General features: G+C 55.8%; 1 protein-coding gene across 1 annotated transcript in view; it reads left to right on the top strand.

The window, feature by feature from the left end:
- The window catches only part of Kcnb1 (potassium voltage-gated channel subfamily B member 1), a 59,636-nt gene extending 40,964 nt beyond the window's left edge, over positions 1-18,672 (top strand). The window contains exon 2 of the mRNA XM_042702190.1: positions 16,648-18,672. Coding sequence (XP_042558124.1) covers positions 16,648-18,672 — 2,025 coding nt within the window. The remainder of the gene's footprint in view (positions 1-16,647) is intronic.
- Positions 18,673-19,824: the final 1,152 nt, after the last annotated feature.

The following is a 19,824-nucleotide window of genomic DNA, read 5'->3' as shown; positions in this document are numbered from 1 at the left end:
CTGCCAGTGCGCCCAGTCTCTGACCTTCACCGCGCAGGCGTGAGCAGCGCTGGGTGGCTCTGAGCCCCACGTGTCCCTCCACGCCAGGGGCACGGGAGTCACTATGGGTAAACCCTACGGTGCATGCTGTGCCCGCGGTGTGCCTTTCGAGGGCCGCTGCTGTGTTGAGTGGGGCCCCAGAGAAGGCAGGTGGCACTTGGTAAGTCCCAGCTGTGTTCTTTGAGTGACGCCCTATTTCTGGGGGACCCAAGACTGGGTCACCCTCCTGAGGTCTCCCCAGCCGGCAAGCGGCAGCACTGAGCTGTGACCCCAGCGCTGGGGTCAGCCGCGGCCCCTTCCCTGCTGCCGAGACCCGCCCTCCCGCCAAGGGAGAAATCGCTGTTTATCCTGCTTGCTCCCCACGGGTCTTCAGAGGCCCCCAGAAAGCCAGGACAGAGCCAGAGCCGGCGAGCTGGCAGCCAGGGTGTTCATTATGGAGTTGAGCTCACCAGCCGCCCCGCCCCCCTTCCCCCCCCCCCCCCCCCCCCCCCGGCCCGGCCCTAATGACAGGCCTGTCAGCCTCCTGCCTTGCAGAGCACTGCTGGCAGGGGCCAGCCTCCCGGGCCCGGCGAGAGCGTGGCACACCGGACTACCCACGTAGTAGGTAGGCAAGCGAGGGCACGGCCGTGGGTTGCCTTTGACACGAAGATCAAAATCAGCTGAGTGTTCTTCTGCTCTCAGATGCTGATACGATGCTGTTAGGGTTCTGACTCGTTGGGTTATTGTGCTGGTCCAAGGGCTTGAACACAGGGTCTGGGCACTGTCTCTAAGCTTTTTCTCTCAAGGCTGGCACTCTACCACTTGAGCCACAACTCCACTTCCAACTTTTTGGTGGTTAATTGGAGATAAGGGAAGCTGGGCACCGGTGGCTCACGCCTGTAATCTTAGCTACTCAGGAGGCTGAGATCTGAGGATCGCAGTTCAAAGCCAGCCCGGGCAAGAAAGGCTGTGAGTCTCTTCTCTCCAATAAACTACCAGAAAACTGGAAGTAGCACTGTGGCTCAAATGGTAGAGGGTTCACCTTGAGCTGAAGAGCTCAGGCCCAGAGTTCAAGCTCCACAGAGAGAGAGAGAGACAGAGACAGAGTGTTTCATGGACTTTCCTGCCCAGGCTGGCTTCAAAACTTGATCCTCAGATCTCAGCCTTCTGAGCATGAACAGACATGAACCACGGGTGCCCAGGATTTTCAGTATTTTTTTTCTTTTGGGGGTCCGGTCATGGGGCCTGAACTCTGGGCCTGGGCGCTGTCCCTCAGCTCTTCAGCTCAAGGCTAGCGCTCTACCACTTGAGCCACAGCGCCACTTCCAGTTTTTTTTTTCTGCTTATGTGGTGCTGAGGAATCAAAACCAGGGCCTCAGGCATGCAAGGCAAGCGCTCTGCCACTGAGCCACCTTCCCAGCCCCGGATTTTCAGTATTTTTTAATCATGGATTTAAAAAAGAGAGAGAGAGAAAGAGTGTGTGTGTGTGTGTGTGGTGTTAGAGGTCAAAGCCAGCGCCCCCCACATGCAGGGTGAGTTCTCTACCTCTGGAGGTAAGCCCTACCCCCAGGCCACGATTGATAATTTTGCATTATAGTTGATTAAAAAAAACACACACAAAAACCTGCACCAGGCACAGTGCAGCACAGCTATAATCTGTGCACAGGAGCGGCTGAAGGAGAAGGAGTGTGAGTTCAAGGTCTGCCTGGACTGCAGCATCCAGCCCTGTCTCAAAGAAAAGTTGCATGTTTTGCACTGTTATTACAGAGTATCTTGCGTGTGCACACGGTGGTGTGAACAGGCTGTTGGTGTGGAAGCCGGGCTGCCAGGTTTGAGTCCTGGTTTCATTCCAGGCTAGTGATAGGTGGTGTGGTGCGCTGGGCCCTCAGGACTCTGCAGGAGCAGGGAGCCCCCCTCCCTGCGCCCCGCATCACTGGAGAGCAAGCGGGGCGAGGCGCAGGCCGTGCGCTGCCCACTGCAGGGCCTGAGCTCCGCTCTAGGTGGGCCTGCGTGCTGGCCTTCACTCCTGGGTTTTCTGGCTCCTTCACATGTTGCACCTTTCGTTTCTTTCCCCTCCGGCCCCAGCCCTCCAGCTTCTCTCCAGTTTGTCCGCTTGCCTTGAGCTGCGGTTACCCGTCCTGTGAAACAGGGGTGCTAGTAGCACCCACCGCCCCAGGCTGCTGGATCTGAAGCCCTGGTATACAGCCGCAACTTCAGAATGACTGTGGCGATGGAGAAGTGAGAAAACCGGGGCCCGGTTGGCATTGGGGGCAGGACAGGTCTTTATAACGCGGGGCTGTGCACAGCACAGGATGTCTTTATTCAGGCTCCCACCCACTGAAAGCCTGTGTGATCCCAGACGTCACCATGACAACAAGAAACGCCTGCCCTCCCCCACAGTTCCAAAATGCCTCCCAGGGGATGGTGCCACCACCACTGCGCTAGATTTGTCTCTTGAGTCATCCAAACCTGGGCTCACCTCCAAGTTGTGACCTAGCTGTGTGATCTTGGGAAAATCCCTGAATGTCTCTGGGCCCGGAGTCTTCTGGATAACGTCTCCCAGGGGTGACCTCAGGGCGTGGATATCCTTGTGACAGGTGTAATCTTTGTGATCTTCATACCCCTTGGAGCCCAGCTCTCTGGCGGCGCCTGGGGCTTAGGAAGAGGCAGAGCTCTCTCATAGCGCACCGCCGAGATTTGCTTTTGTTGAGAAGGTGGAGAATCAGGCCACCCTGGGCCACTGTCCCTGCCTGGACTGCGGTGATCGCCGCAGCCCAGCTTCCTGGTGGACCGCTGCCCAGCGCTCTGCGCAGCCCCTGGGCCCCTCCCTGGCCTGCCAGCAGGACAGGCCGTGGCCACCACGCGTTCAGGCACTGGGCAGCAGGCATGGGAACAGCATGAGCCAGGCTTTCTGGAAGGATCTGCAGCCCCAGAGGAATCCAAAGAGCCAGGAAACTGAGCGAGGGGAGAGAGGCCTCTTGGTTGTTAGCGAGGATCAACAGGAGAGAAGACCTGGAGGCGGGCATCAGGAAAGCAGGGCAGGGCTGGTATGCTCCCAGGGCCCCTCCAGTCCCAGCCCTGCCACCACCCGTGCAGCGCCCTTGGTTGCTCATGCTCCTCCTGGGACGTCCCAGCCTCTTCTTACCCCAGAAGGCAGAAAAGGCAAGAATGGAACCAGAGAGGGGCCTTGGGCTCTTCCCTCCGTGCCCCGCTGTGCCGGCACACGGTAGGTGCCCAGGCTGCGCTGGACGGCACGTTGGCAGGGGCTGGGCCGGCTCTGGCAGAGGCAGCGGTGCTCCGAGCAGCTCCTGCCTGGGCCGGGCTGCACTGCCGGGCCGATTGCAGCCACAGCTGGAAAACAGCAGCCAGCACTGTTTAGGGATGGCAGCTGGGCTCGCTGGAGGGGTTCAGGAGAGGCTGGCCCGAGCTGCCGCTGCCCTGGTGACAGTTTAGGGATGGCAGCTGGGCTTGCTGGAGGGGTTCAGGAGAGGCCGGGGAGCCGGAAGTGTGTGGGAGAGCTGGCCCTGAACCGCCACTGCCCTGGTTCAGACGTACTCCGCGGCATGGGGGTCAGGGGTGGCTTTGTCCCCGGCAGCTGGATCAAAGAGCAATGGATGGAAAAAGCCAAATGGAAGGAGGGAGGGAGGAGAGAGGGCGGGTGGAGGGGTGATGGAAGGCTATGGGATTCTGGAGGAGGATGAGCGGATGGAAGCCAGGTGAATCTTCCAGCCTGAAAGAAAGAAATGGAAGGAGAGAGGAAGAGGAGAGGATGACAGGAGGGAGGAGGCGGTGGATCAATGGAAAGATGAGTGGAGGGAGGGAGTGGAAGGGAGGAATGAATGTCATATAACTGGTGGATGGCAAGGTGGGAGATGGGAGAATGAAGGGAAGGGAGGGAGGGAGGAGGAGCAGGAGGAGGAGGAAGAGGAGTCACGCATTCTGCAAGGCTCTGCCAGAATGTTCACTGCGCGCGCCAGGCCCCACACAGCACAGTGCAGACCAAGAACGGCTCTCAGGATCCTCCTCACCAAGGCCCCGGGCTGAGAGGCTCTGAGGTGTTCTAGAAGGTGCTCTGCCTGAGGTGCTCTACAAGGAGCCCTCCTCCCGTGGACCTCACACCCTGAGGGAGAAGGGATGAGCCCAGCCTGTGAAGGAGGCTCTTTAGAATGTTCTAGAGCCTTTCCACTCAGTAGTGGAGGGAGGACTACCATGACGGTGTTGCTGTTCACTGATACGCCCCAGCATCCTCAGTGTCATAGCTTCAGCAAGGAACCGAGCAGAGGAAAATGCTTGAAAAGCCCTGGCCATGGCTCTAGATGGTCGCAGCCCTTGCCCCTCACCCTACACCGGTGCTGAGAAAACCTGCAGTGATGACGGCGCTCAGGGAACAAGACACAGGATGGTAGCTAGCGTACGCCTGTAATCCCAGCACTTGGGAAGCTAAGGCAGGAGGCTGGTGAGCTCCAGGCTGGTCTGAGCTATGTAAACGAGACTCTGTCTCCAAAGCACCGCCTGGCCAACTGGGGCCAAACAGGCCTGGCCAACTGGGGAGCGTGGACAGCGCGGCACGCAGCTGGCAGCAACATCAATTACAAGCGCCGTCACAGGTCGATCGTGGTGCTGAGGGTGTTGTTCCCCGCAGTGCCAGAGGGAGGCTGGCTGGAAGCCACGTGGTGAGCGTCACGGGAGCGGGCCGTGAGACTAATAACGCTGGGAACGGGAGAGGAGCGATGGGAGGAAACAGCGTGCCGACTTCAGCTACAAGAGACAGAAATCCAATTCCAGCTGGCCTAAGCCGCTGAGGCAGGGAGGTGATGTATTGGCTGCTGGCCTGGGAAACCCACTTGCGGCTCTGGTCTGGCCTAGAGGCACAGATCCTCAAGACGAAAGCCTCAGGATTGACACCGCAGCCCAACCTCCCAGACCCTGGGGGGCTTTGCACTCTGACCAGCTCTCCTGGCTGCCAGGCTTCGAAGTCTTCAGTTAAGTGGCTCCCCCTCAGCAGTAGCAGCCAAAGTCCCGGGATCCTCTCTCTCGTTAGCCTATGTTGTGTCACGTGGCCACTCCTCGGCCAATCAGCATGCTAGGAGGGTTGGCATATGCTACTGGGCCAGGCTGGTCGCGTGACTGACCTCTCCCAGCCCTGCGGAGGGGTGAAGGCAGGGCGATCAGAAGAGGGGAAAGGAGATTGGCATGGCTCAGGCTGATGGGCGGTCTGCAGAGGTAGGGCCAGGTGAAGATGGCATTGCACCTGGTAGATGCTCCAAGTAATTTTTTTCTGCTTGTGCTCTGAGAATAGGAGACAACCCAGAGCTTGGAGGACAGAGCCCTGTGTTCAATTCCCAGCTTATGCTACTCATTGAGCTGTGTGGCTGTGGGCACACACCTCTGTGGCTCAGTTTCCCTTTCTGTAAGCTGGGATGGCAGAATAGACTGTGTTTAATGTTCAGTGAGGTATTGTGTGTGAGTGCACAAGTCATAGCTGGTGTTTTTACTGTCTAGAAGGTTCCCTGGTGGGCAGGGATTCAGCCCTCTTCCCTCCGCGGGCTCCCACAGCTCCAGCCTCTCCTGTGTGTGTTCCAGCTCTCACCTGACCAAGAATGTAGGAGTGGCCGGTGCCGGTGGCTCACGCCTGTCACCCTGGCTGCTCAGGAGGCTGAGATCTGAGGATCGAGGTTCAAAGCCAGCCCAGGCAGGAAAGTCTGTGAGACTCTTATCTCCAACGAATCACCAGAAAATTAGAAGTGGTGCTGTGGCTCAAGTGGTAGAGCACTAGCCTTGAGCTGAAGAACTGAGGGACGGTGCCCAGGCCCAGAGTTCAAGCTCCACTACCAACCAAAAAAAAACAAAAAAAAGAATGTGGGAATATGAGCCATGGTGGATGGTACCACAGTGGCAGGAGTTTGGAAAGGGAGAAACCACATTACCAAGTCAGAGGCAAGAGGCTGGGGTGAGGCCAGACTCCTTCATCACAACCCTCTCACAAGTATCCGTCCAAGGACCTCACCAGAACAACCTTACCTTAGTCCCTCCAAGGACCCCCAGGACCTCCTGCCCTGAGGGGTCCCACCACATGCCTCCAACACGCCAGCCCTGGGACACCTCACCTCTAAACCACGCATCTTTTCCGAGAAGCCTCCATCCCCGTGGCCGATGGCACCCCACCCTTCACAGCCCATCGCCCATCTTGTCCTCGTAGCCCGGGAGGTCATGTGGCTAAACATCCGTCATTGCAATGTCTGCCCTTGAAGGCAGGGTCTGCCATGTCACTGCGGGTCCTCGGGAGGAGGAAGATGCTCAGCACATGGCTTGCGTGGGTTCTATCCTATCTGCTGCTTGAGCCAGTAGAGTGAATGCTTGTCCTGCTGTGCTGGGTATCTGTGCTGGGTACCCCATCCTCCCATCGAGGAGGGCTGGGTGGAGAGCAGAAGCAAGCAGGGGACAGGTTCCTGCCCCCGGCGGTGTGGAGGGTCTCCGCTGGGCAGACCCCCAGAGCAGGGCATCCACTGAGACTTGAATCACCCCAGTCAAGGTCAGGCCAAGTCCAGCAGGATGGGGCTTCTCAGGTTCCAGATTACTGCTCTGCCCTGGCACCTCCGGATGCTTAGTGGATTAGTGAAGGCGCCTCACGCACTGCCAAGGCCCAAGGAGAGTGGATCCTAGGCCACTTCTCCCTCCCACCCCTCGGGTCCTTCCTGTCCTGCGTGGGCAGCAACAGGAAGCAGGATCCTCAAGGATGTAGTTCGAAGGTTTACATGTGGACACTGGCTCACCCTGTTACCAACCTCTAAGCCTTAGTCCTAGCCTTGATTGGTCATTTGGAGCCACACCCACCAGCACTAACCAGTCAGAGTGGCTGGTTAGAGCCACGCCCACCACCCATCACCAATCACTGTAAGGACACTTGCACCCCAGAGCTGCAGGCCTGAGTTGTAGTCCTTCTATTGGGTGACTCTGCCTGCTGATGAACCACTGTAAGCCTCCGGCTCATCTTCACGCAGCAGGGGCGGGCAGTGGGGCAGGGGTAGAAGCAAAGTTTTCTGGGAAAGTCAGGGCCTCCCGACCCTGTGCAGGAGCTCAGCAAGTAGAGGCCTCAGTCTCACCCACCTTCCTGTCTATACACACCAGTCCCAGCCAAACAAGGCTGGCTGCCGTTCCCTGCCGCCAGCCTGTGCCAAAGCTCAGCCTAGAACACCTCTGTCAGCTTCCTGCTGACATCCATCTAGCCTCCAACCCCCAGCCAAAGCCTTCCTCCTCCATGAAGCCTCCCCTTCTTCGCCCTGCTTTTCCTAACTGCAAAGCAGGAATTCAGAGACAGTCTCTCTCTGGGTTGGTCTCAGGGGGTGAGCTCTGTTACTTACGGCTGCTGGCACAGTGCCCAGCACAGTGAGAGATCAATAAATATTAGCTGTTATTATTATGTCATTAGTATCAGGCATTCAGCTGCCAATTCAAGCTTGCCTTTCCCCATAGTGCCTGAGTCGGCAGATGGGCCCTGATATGGGATGGGCGCTGATACAGGACAGTACTCAGTGAGCATTGTATTTCGGTGACCCCGTTGAGCTCCTAACGCATAAACGCATCCATTCATCCGCACAACTCACTGCATTGTCGTCCATTCATCTTTTTCTCAACTTAAAAATGTTGTATTGCTTCCAAAATTAATATACAAATTCAATGCAATTCCTATTAAAATCCCAATGACGTACATCACTGAAATACAGAAAACAGTCCAAAAATTTATATGGAACAACAAAAGACCTAGAATAGCCAAAACAATTCTAGGGGATAAAGACAATATGGGAGGGCTATCCATGCCGAACTTCAAACTCTACTACAGAGCTATAATCACAAAGACAGCATGGTACTGGCACAAAAACAGACCCGAAGACCAATGGAACAGAATAGAAGATCCAGATATAAATCCACAGGCCTACAGCCAGCTGATATTCGACAAAGGAGCCAAAGACATACAATGGAAGAAACACAGCCTCTTCAACCGCTGGTGCTGGGAAAACTGGGCAGCCACATGCAGAAAACTAAAAGTGGACCCCAGCCTATCACCATGCACCAACATCAACTCAAAATGGATTAAAGACCTTAACATTAAACCTGAATCTCTGAAACTACTGCAGGACAGAGTAGGAGAGACACTTGAACTAATAGGCACAGGAAGGAACTTCCTGAACAGAGTCCCAGGGTCACAACAAGTTGGAGAGAGACTCGACAAATGGGACTACCTTAAAATAAAAAGCTTCTGCACAGCTAAATCTATCGCAACTAAGCTAGAAAGACAACCAACTAATTGGGAAAAAATATTTACCAGCAATATATCAGACAAGGGGTTAACATCCTGTATATACAGGGAACTCAAGAAACTAATCCCTCCCAAACCTAACAAACCAATTACTAAATGGGCAAGGGAACTAAAGAGGGACTTCTCAAATGAAGAAATAAAAATGGCAAAGAAACACATGAGGAAATGTTCATCATCCCTGGTGGTGAAGGAAATGCAAATAAAGACAACCCTGAGATACCACCTTACCCCAGTCAGAATGTCCCACATCCACAAATCAGCCAACGACAAATGCTGGAGGGGATGTGGAGAAAGAGGAACCCTATTACACTGCTGGTGGGAATGTACACTTATACAACCACTTTGGAAAGCAGTCTGGAGGGTCCTTAGAAAGCTAAAGATTGACCTCCCTTACGACCCAGTCATACCACTTCTAGGCATCTACCCTGAACAACAGGAACCAATATACAAGGACACGTGCACCTCCATGTTTATTGCAGCACTGTTCGCAATAGCTAGGATATGGAAACAACCTAGGTGCCCCACCACAGATGAATGGATCCAAAAATTGTGGTATCTATACACAATGGAATATTATGCAGCCATTAGAAATGACAAAATAATGGCATTTGCAGGGAAATGGATGGAGCTAGAAGGAATCATGTTGAGCGAGGTAAGCCAAGAACGAAGAGACAAACGGTACATGGTCTCCCTCATAAGTGGATGCTAAATCCAAAAGGTTAGTGATACGACAAAACTAACAGGACTTAAGAAACAAAGAACTCCCGCTCATCTGGTTGAACCACTACTAAATATCCTCATGCTGCTGATCACAAATATGGTATATAACATGTGAACACTGTTATATATTACAGACTGTGGTAGACAATTTGCTCCAGGGAAGTTAGAATGAACTTGTGACTTTGAAATTATGTAATCATTTAATCACAATCAAAAAAAAAAAAAAAAAAAAGAACCTCGGGGAAGGGAGGGAGGGAGGGGATGGTAGGGGGAAAACAATGGAGGGGGTAACAATGTTCAAGAGGAAGTGTACTCATAACCTCACTCATGTAACTGTGACCCTCTGTATAGTAGCTTTACAATAAAAAAAAAAAAAAAAAAGAAAAAAAAAAAATGTTGTATTGTTATTCTGAAGGTGATTACAGAGGCTGTTCATCTTTTTGTTTTTATTATTTATTTATTTTCTTACTTATTTTTGCCGGTCATGGGGGCTGAACTCTGGGCCTGGGCGCTATCCCTCAGCTCTTCAGCTCAAGGCTAACGCTCTACCACTTGAGCTACAGCGCCACTTCCAGCTTTTTCTGCTTATGTGGTGCTGAGGAATCGAACCCAGGGCCTCATGCATGCAAGGCAAGCGCTCTACCACTGAGCCACCTTCCCAGCCCCTGTTCATCTTTTTAAACCAGTCAGCGTTTATTGAATGCCAACCCCTTACGTCCCAGGCCCCGGCGGGGGTGGGGGTGGGGGTCTTGGGGACTCAGCCTGTGAAGTGGCCCCAGGCCACACAGCGCCGACCTGGAGCCATGACCAGATGAATGAATCAAGATGGCTTCAGGTTGCCCAAACCCAAGGAGGGAAGGCATGCAGCCAGAGGCAGCACTGGGAGGGCGATTTTGAGTCAGAGGTGAGTGCTTGCTAGGCAGGCTCTCTACCGCTTAAATCACACCCCCAGTCCTTTTGCTTTAGGGAATTTTTCAGGTAAGGGCTAGTGTCTTTGTGCAGGCCAGCCTCTGAGAACACAATCTTCCTACCTATGTGTCCCACCTTGCCGGGCCACAGATGTGCACCATCATGCTCCACTCGCCGGTCGAGATAGGGTTTCACTAACTTTTTGCCTGGGCTGTCCTGATCTGTGACCTTGCTGACCTTTGCCTCCCTAGTGGAGGAGATTACAGACATGAGCGATAGCCCCCGGCCTTCCTGTGAATATCTGAGCTCACTGAGCCACACACCACATGCATCATCCCATCAGATTCTCCCAAGGCAAACCCATGAGACAGGAAGCTGGTGTTCCCCACTGCACAGATGAAGAATGGAGGCCCAGAGAGGTTCGGAAACAGTCACAGTCTCACAGCGAAAGACGGGAAGCAAAGATGAAGAAAAGAAAACACAGGTCCAGGTCCTTCACCAGAACGCTCAGGTGTCTTCCTCCTGAATTCTGTTTCCTTTTGCTTTGCCCGTGCTCTGTGCACAAAGCCCTGGGCTCCGTCCCTAGTACCAACAAAAACAAAAACTCTTCTCATTTCTTCTGCCCTCGTCCTGCGTTTAATCCATGGAGGCAGGGACGCTGTAGATGCGGGCAGAGGAAACTCCACACTGGGGAGACCCTGTGTGGCCGCTGGGCCACTGTGTCTGTGTTAATGCTGTCCCTGCCAAACCTTGAGTATGTGCCAGGACCTGCCAGAGCTGCTCCGGCTGGGGGGGACCAGGACTACTGGTCTGGTTAAGAGCAGAGAACAGGAAGGCTGCAATGGGGAAGGCTGTGACTCGAGGTCAGCCTGGGCACAAAAGTCCTCAAGACCTTTCCTAAACGCATAGCTGGGCACAGTGGTACACACTGTCTGTCATCCCAGCTGGATGGAAGTCTGCGATCGGGAGGACTGCAGATCCAGACCAGGCCTAGCAGAGAAGTCATGGGGCCCCCATCTCAACTGAAGAAGGAGGTGTGGTGGTATGCATATGATAATCCCAGCTACAACAGGAGGCATAAAATAGGCAGATTGAGGTCAAGATGTGCATCCAAGCAGGAAGTAAGACCATGTCTCAGAAATAACCAGTGCAGCTGGGAGCTGGTGGTTCGTGCCTGTAATCCTAGATACTCAGGCTAAGATCTGAGGATCGAGGTTTGAAGCCAACCTGGGCAGGAAAGATTGTCCAATTAACTTCTTAGAAAAGTCCAGAATTGGCACTGTGGCTCAAGTATTAGAGCACTTGCCTTGAGCACAAAGAGATTTGGGGACAGCCCCCAGGCCCTGAGTTCAAGCCCCAGGACCGGCAAAAAAATAAGTTTAAAAACATAACCAATAAAAGTGCTTCTGAGAAACAAGTTTCAGTTCTGCCTTGGTCACTTTTTTTTTTGCCGGTCGTGGGGCCTGAACTCTCGGCCTGGGCGCTGTCCTCAGCTCTTCAGCTCAAGGCTAGTGCTCTACCACTTGAGCCACAGTGCCACTTCCGGCTTTTTCTACTTATGTGGTGCTGAGGAATCAAACCCAGGGCCTCATGCATGCAAGGCAGCCCCTGGGTCACTTTTTTATGTTAGTGCTTTGGCAGTGCTGGGATTTGAACTCAAGGCCTCCCCCTTGATAGGGTGCAGCGTCTACTGCTACAGCCACACAGCCCTTTGTGCTTTAGCAGTTTTCAGACAGGGTCTCACGCTTAAGCCCAAGCAAGCCTGGACTGCGATCCGCCTACCTCTGCTTCCCAAATAGCTTGAGTAACAGGGGGCACACCCATGCTTGTTTGTTGCGATGTCTCACTTTTTGCTGTTCCCAAACTGTAGTCTTCCTGATTTCTGCCTGCCGAATAGCTGGCTTTATAGTCATGTGCCACTTCACTTAGCCTCTGTTAGAGAGAGGGAGAGAGAGAGAGAGAGAGAGAGTGTGTATGTGTGTGTGTGTGTGCGCGCGCGCGCGTGCACACATGCGTGCACGCGCATGCGCATACACTGGTCTTGGGGTTTGAACTTAGAGCTTGGGGGTGAGTTGTGGTTGCTAAAGGTGGGTGCTCTGCTATACCTTCACGTCTGGCTTTTTTGGTGGTTAGAGATAAGCGTCTCCCAGCGTTTCCTGCCTGGGCTGGCTTTGAATTGCAATCCTCAGGTCTCAGCCTCCTGAGGATCACAGTTGTGAGCCACCAGCGCCTGACTCTCTACTATTTTTTGGTCACCATGGGCAAGGGTTCCCGCCCCTCAGTTTCCCCAGTTATAAAGTAAGGAGGCACACTACAGCCTGTAGCTCTGTAACCAGGAGCCATAACCAGAGATGGTTATTGGACATCTTCTTAGGCTGTGAGCCTTCGAGATTGGGAAGGATCGGGCCCCACCCCTGCCCACAAGTGGCCTGTTCTACCCTAGGCGGCGTCCCTGTAGGACTTCACTGGGGGAGTCTGCAATGGGGACCAACTCATGCCCAAGGTCAGGGAGCCCACCCGCCCCCCCCCCGGAGGGATGGGAGGATGAGCTAGCCAGGCACAGGGAAGGGAAGGGCATTCGGGCAGAATGAACAGTATGGGCTGTGCCATGAAGGATGGTGACGGGAGGCTGGAGGAATCAGATGTGTCAGCTGAAGAGAAGCCCCGTGTCAGGTGTGGAGCGCCCAGCGGTCTTTGTCAGCGATGGGCGGTGGGGCTTGGGGCGGAGCGGTGGCAGAGCGGCTAGGGGGCTGAGCAGACCCAAGACGTGAGCACCCAGCAGGCCGGATGATCGGGTGCAATGCAGACACTTCCTACTTGCGTGGTGGGCGCCCCGCTGCAGATCTGGGACCCGCAGGTCCAGAGATGCTCAGGGCACGGGCTGCCCGGGCTCTTGGCCTGCGGGACAGCTGCTCTTTAGCGCCGGCCAGTGGTCGCCGCTGGAAATCCCGGGCAGACGGTGGATTTACGAAGGGAATCTGGATTTTTAGGTGAAATCTCCCCATTTTGAAATTTGGGCAACTAGGAGAAGATAAATGTCTCAGCCTCAAGCCCATGGGTCATAGCGGCCGGGGCCACCCCTGTCCCCTGTAACTGCCTCCCTGGGGGCTCTCCCCACCCCCCACCCCCACCTATAGGAAAGGGGCAAAACCCCAGGCTGCTCCCAATCCCCCCTAATCCGATCTACTCCGGTAACCCTTCTAATTAAAACTCTCCCTGTAATCCCGCCACAAAGCCGGAAGCGGAAACACCATATAAGGAGCTAAAGGTTTGCTGGTCTGGAAGCCACCTCGCTCTATGTCCTTGAGAGAGTCTTGGGGAGACCCAGGGACCTGAGGTGTATGCAAAGTCCCCGGCTTACAAGCTGTGTGACCCAGGGTCGCTCAGCTTCCTCGATTTAATTGTTCATTCATCAGCTGCGGAGGGAAGGAGGCACTGCTTCCAAGCTGGGGACTTGGGCATGACCCAGATGTCCTCCCCCGGGTGCCCTTCGCCTCCCCCCCCCCCCATGCTGGCCTTATGGGGGACAGAGAAAAGGAAACAGTCCCAGCCCAACCAGCCCAGCTCCATAATAGAAGACCCTAGGGGTCTTGGGGATCGCTGAGGAGGGACCTGCCCCCAGGAGTGGGCAGTTGAATGGGCAGAAAGGCGGAGGTGGGGAGGGGAAGATGGCAGATCCTGACGTGTGAGCAGCCTCCCCAGGGGTCAGTCATTTCACCAGGACAGGGTACAATGTTGCAGAGACATGCCTGGAGAGAGAAGGAAGGGGACCTTCATAGAAAATCCACATCTGTCATCAGGCCCTGCCGCCGGCCCAGCCTCTGCTTCCGCTGCGCCCCCAACTCACACAGCCCCAGCCACATGCGGCCCCTAAAGAAGCTTGATGTGCCAGCCTCGCTACCTCAGGGCCCTTGCTCCAGCCGCACCTCCTAGCTGGGGTGTTCAGATGATGCATAGCTCTTCAGCCTGAAGTCTCAGCCACCCGGCCACTTCCCCCTGTGGACAGCAGGGCTCCCACAGAACCCCACACCTCCCCGCCAGCAGGGAATGTGTGGAAAGCCTCCCAGGCCCCGGGCTGGCTCTGGGCCGTGGGCTGGCATCCTGCCCAGACCCCATGGGCTCCGATCCCAGGAAAGCAGAGGCCCTGTCAGAGTGTGAGGCGGGCCAGGAGGACGAGGTGGGGGCAGCCTCACGTCAGGCCCACCCAGGCCCAGGTCCACGGGCCTGACCCCACCCTTCCGGAAGCCTCTGGCCTAGGAGCGCAGAGTGGAGAGTAGTGAGTGAATAAAGGGAGAAGTGTTCGGGAACAAGAGCTCTCCACTTAAAGGAGAACAATATGGAGGCCACACTGCGGGGACATAAAAGCACCAGGACTCGAACTCAAGTCCAAGCCCAGCTTATAAGTAGGAAGAACAAAGAAAGTTACCACTCGTGGCCACAAGCTGATCTGAGAGCCATGGGGAGGCATGGATGGGCATTGCAGTCTTGCAGCAACCTCTTGTCTTACGGAGGGGGGAAACTGAGGCACCGAGGGCGGGACTCACTCTCAGAAGTTCTGGAAGAGAAGTGCCTGTGGGCGGTGGGGCCTGGAGGTGGGAGGGGGCGCTGGGCTCTGTGCCCACAGGTGTCATGGGCATGTGACCTCCCTGGCCAGACCCCACAGCAGCAGCGCGCCCCCAGGGCCCCTTTTCTTCTTCCCTACGCACCTTCTGTCTGAGGAAGGAGCCCAAGCTGGGGTACAAAGGCGCCGGGAGAGAAGGGAGCCGGCCTCCCCTGCCAGCCCCCACGCTCTTAAAGGGACAGACACTCCTTCCGAACCACCAGGGCCAGGGGTGGGGCAGTTCCCTGGGGGACTTGGCCGAGGCCTGTGTCTGTCCTGGAGGGCTGTCCACGAGCACACAGCCATTGCTTGATCTCAGGAACCTCACGGTGCCCTGCCACGAGGGGGTGTGCTTACCGGCTGCAGCTGGCCATGCTAGCCAAAGACAGGAAGCAAAGATCAACAGGGTCCTTGGAGGCAGGGTGCTGTGGCCTGGGATGTGGCCCCCCAGAACGAGAGCTGGGGTGTACCAGATGCCCTGTGTGCAGCAGGAAGTCAGCTGCGTGACCAGGAGCACTGGCAGCAGACACTGCCCTTATTGACCCATTTCACAGACAAGGAAACTGAGGCCTGGAGAGGTAAACAACTTCCCTCAGGGTAAGGAAATGTTGGGCCAGGGGCTCAGGAACCCCGAACAAACCAAGACCAGAGTCTGAGCCCCTGACATCTGCTGTCTGTGTCCTATTCTGAGTCCCTGGGGCCTCGCTGCCTCTTTCCTTCCTTGTCTGACTTTTCTGGAATGACCCATTTGCTCTGATTCTTTTATGGCCCATTGCAACTTGAGGGCTGCTTGCTTAGGGCTCAGGTTTATGGGGGCTCAGGTGCAAGCCTGGCTTCTACCTGGCCGTTGGGTTCAAAGGTCATCCATTCACCATCCAGAGCTCTGAGAACGAATTCTCCCATATGCAGATTGGCTCCCCCTGGGTTCTATCCCCCCAGGGGCCAATCAGCAACCTCTGTGATTAAAGGTACAAGCAAGGCCAGGCCACCCTGCAGGGCAGGGCTGGGCAGCAGGGGAAGCCAGGCTGTACAAAGGTGGTTGTTTTTAGGAAAGGGCCTTGCTTCAGGCCTATCTGGGGGTCATGGCTGGTATGTTGGTATTAACACTGTGTCTAGTTTCTTCTGTGGGAATGGAGTCTCATGGACTTTCCTGCCCAGGCTGGCTTCAATTCTCCATCCTCCCCTTCTCAGCCTCCTAAGTAGCTAGGATTACAGCCATGAACTACCATGCCCAGCTGAATAAGGATGCTTCAAGCTCATCCTGTCAATGAGTAGTGAGATTTGCAAGTGTTGAGCACTGCGGGATCGGCGGCGGCAGGGCGGGGGGGGGGGGGGGGGGGGGGGGGGGGGATGGAGGGGGCGGGGGAGGCTGCAGATTCTGTGGATTCCAGAGATCATCTGGTGAGAAGGTCTGGGCACCAGTACTGACACCTGTAATCCCAGCTACTCAAGAGGCTAAGATCTGAGGATTGCAGTTTGAAACCAACCTGGGCACAAAGTCTGTGAGTCCTCTCTCTCTCTCTCTCTTTCTCTCTCTCTCTCATTTATTTATTTATTTTGGTGCTGATCCTGAGGCTTGAACTCAGGGCCTGGGTGCTGAGGTTTTTGAGCTTTTGTGCTCAAGGCTAGCGCTCTATCACTTGAGCCATAGCTCCACTTCTGGCTTTTTTTTTTTTTTTGTCAGTTGTGGGGCTTGAACTCTGGGCTTGGGCACTGTCCCTCTTTAGCTCAAGGAGAGCACTCTACCGCTTGAGCCACAGCGCCACTTCTGGTGGTTTATTGGAGATAGGTGTCTCTCGGACTTTCCTGCCTGGGCTGGCATTGAACCATGATCCTCAGATCTCAGCCTCCTGAGTAGCTAGGATTTCAGGTGTGAGCCCCATGAGATACTGATCTCCACTTAGCCATTAAAAAGCCAGAAGTGGAGCTGTGGCTCAAGTGATAGAGCACTAGCCTTAAGTAGAAAAGTTAAGGGACAGCACCCAGGCCCTGAGTTCAAGCCCCTAGGTACAGATTGTCTCAGCAGGTGGATAGACAGATGGACAGACAAATAAGTAATGGGTCCCCTCTCTCCTCCTCCCAGATCCTGGCTATCATCTCCATCATGTTCATTGTCCTCTCCACCATCGCGCTGTCTCTCAACACGCTGCCTGAGCTGCAGAGCCTGGACGAGTTCGGCCAGAGCACGGACAACCCCCAGCTGGCCCACGTGGAGGCCGTGTGCATCGCCTGGTTCACGATGGAGTACCTGCTGCGCTTCCTGTCGTCGCCCAAGAAGTGGAAGTTCTTCAAGGGCCCGCTCAACGCCATTGACCTGCTGGCCATCCTGCCCTACTACGTCACCATCTTCCTCACGGAGTCCAACAAGAGCGTGCTGCAGTTCCAGAACGTGCGGCGCGTGGTGCAGATCTTTCGCATCATGCGCATCCTGCGCATCCTGAAGCTGGCGCGCCACTCCACCGGCCTCCAGTCCCTGGGCTTCACCCTGCGCCGGAGCTACAACGAGCTGGGCCTGCTCATCCTCTTCCTCGCCATGGGCATCATGATCTTCTCCAGCCTGGTCTTCTTTGCCGAGAAGGATGAGGACGACACCAAGTTCAAAAGCATCCCGGCCTCTTTCTGGTGGGCCACCATCACCATGACGACGGTGGGGTACGGAGACATTTACCCCAAGACTCTCCTGGGGAAGATCGTCGGGGGGCTGTGCTGCATCGCGGGGGTGCTGGTGATTGCTCTGCCCATCCCCATCATCGTCAATAACTTCTCCGAGTTCTACAAGGAGCAGAAGAGGCAGGAGAAAGCCATCAAGCGCAGAGAGGCCCTGGAGAGGGCCAAACGGAACGGCAGCATCGTGTCCATGAACATGAAGGACGCCTTTGCCCGGAGCATCGAGATGATGGACGTCGTGGTGGAGAAGAACGGGGAGAACGTGGGCAAGAAGGACAAAATCCAGGACAACCACCTGTCCCCCAAGTGGAAGTGGACAAAGCGGACGCTGTCAGAAAACAGCTCGAGTAAGTCCTTCGAGACCAAGGAGCAGGGCTCCCCCGAGAAGGCGCGCTCCTCCTCCAGTCCCCAGCACCTCAACGTCCAGCAGTTGGAGGACATGTACAGCAAGATGGCCAAGACCCAGTCCCAGCCGATCCTCAACACCAAAGAGTCGGCACCCCAGAGCAAACCAAAGGAAGAACTCGAGATGGAAAGTATCCCCAGCCCCGTCGCCCCGCTGCCCGCCCGGGCTGAAGGCGTCATCGACATGCGCAGTATGTCCAGCATCGACAGCTTTATCAGCTGCGCCACGGACTTCCCCGAAGCCACGAGATTCTCCCACAGCCCCCTGGCGTCCCTCCCCAGCAAGGCCGGGGCTGGCGCCCTTCCGGAGGGGGCCTGGCGGGGAGCCCTGGGTGCCAGCGGGGGTCGACTGGTGGACACCAACTCCACGCCCACCCCCGATGGCAGCCATTGCTCCAGCTTTTTCATGGAGAGCCCCAAGAGCTCCCTGAAGACCAACCCCTTGAAGCTCCGAGCGCTGAAAGTCAACTTCCTGGAGGGGGACCCCGGTCCGCTGCTCCCCGTGCTGGGGGTGTACGAGGACCCTCTTAGGCCCAGAGGGGGTGCGGCAGCCGCCGTGGCGGGCCTGGAGTGCGCCTCGCTCTTGGACAAGCCCGTCCCATACCCCGAACCTTCCATCTTCACCACGGCAAGTGCTAGGACTCCGTCTCGGTCGCCGGAGAAGCACGCTGCCGGCAGCGCCGCCACGGCGTTCAGCTTCGAGGCGGGCGTGCACCAGTTCATCGACGCGGACACGGACGATGAGGGCCAGCTGCTCTACAGCGTGGACTCCAGCCCTCCCAAGAGCCTCCGCGGCAGCACCAGCCCCAAGTTCAGTGCCCCGGCCAGGTCAGAAAAGAACCACTTTGAAAGCTCCCCCCTCCCCCCCTCGCCACAGTTCCTAAGGCAGAACTGCATCTACCCCCCGGAGACGCTGGCCGCCGGCAAGGGCCCCGGCGGTCAGGAAAAGGGCAAACTGGAGAATCACGTCTCCCCTGACGTCCGCCGGCTGCCCGGAGGAGGGGCCCACGGGAGCCCTCGGGACCCAAGTATCTGAATGGTCTGCGCCCAGCAGAATTGTGGGTGAGGCCCGAGGAGGCGGGGCTGACTGCAGTCACCCAGCTCTTCTGCACGAACCCGGAAAAAGAAAGGCCTTGCAGAATCCCCGGGTGAGAGGAGACGTCCCCAGAGGGGGGCTCCTGGGGACCCACAGAGCCTGGACAGGTCCATCTGCCTGGAAGCAGACAAGCCATGGGGGTGTGTGTGGGGGCGGGGGGAAGAGGCTCCTTGGAACAGCTCCTCTGGCCTTTGTGGAGATGACATGGCTCCCAGCCACCTCTGCCACCATTCAGATTCCCCAAGGCCGGCTCCTCCTCTTCTCCCAGCACAGCATCACAGCCTTGGGAATGAGCGTCTCCCTCCGTCCGTCCCGCCTCGGCTGCCAGTGGCTGATGTTGAGTGAGTTGATCAACTTGGTAGTGGGTGTGGCCCACTCACAATTGGGAGCCCTGTCCGTTATCACCTGGCTGGACCCCACTGACCGGAGGCTGAGGGGGACACTCATGTCAGGAGACATCTCTTCCTAAGCCACGGCCCCAGCGCAAGACCCTCTCGCAGCTGACTTGGGTCCCCCCCCAGGAGCTGAGGTTTTCCTTGGGGATGGCATCCGGTGAGGCTCCCCTGGTCCCCATGGGCGTTGACACGCGCTCAGAGGCTGCCACCGCCAGGGGTGAGCGCTGTTTTAGGACATAGAAGGAAACCACTCTAAGTACACTGCTAGCATAGACCCAAAAACATACCCAAGTGTCAAATATGCAAAAGAAATCGCTTCTTCAAGGAAACCGTGCATTGCTGAAGAGTGGCAGAAAATCGATGTCGGGTTTTTTTTTAAACCTGCAAAAATGAAAGGAAACACACACACACACACACACACACACACACACACACACACACACACACGGAACCCCTCTCTTGGAAATGCCAGTCCAGACTTTTTGAGCGGCTCCCGCAGTGGAGAACACACCTACTATGGTAGAGAAAAAAAAAATTTTTTTTTTTTGTTTCTTGTGGTATTCAAGCTATAAAAAAAAAAAGTTAATAAACCCTTTATGTTCTTCAAAACTAGGTTCTACCAGGGGCAGCGTCACCATCTTGCATTTTAAAACAAGCCACCTTCCCGCAGGTTCCTGGTGGGCCCTGAGCTGCGCTG

This window comes from Dipodomys spectabilis, unplaced genomic scaffold (assembly GCF_019054845.1).
Source record: "Dipodomys spectabilis isolate Male_0828 unplaced genomic scaffold, ASM1905484v1 ptg000317l, whole genome shotgun sequence".
NCBI classification, from domain to species: Eukaryota; Metazoa; Chordata; class Mammalia; order Rodentia; family Heteromyidae; genus Dipodomys; species Dipodomys spectabilis.
The sequence above is the reverse complement of the archived record's forward strand: the minus strand, read 5'-3'. Positions and strand labels throughout refer to the sequence as shown.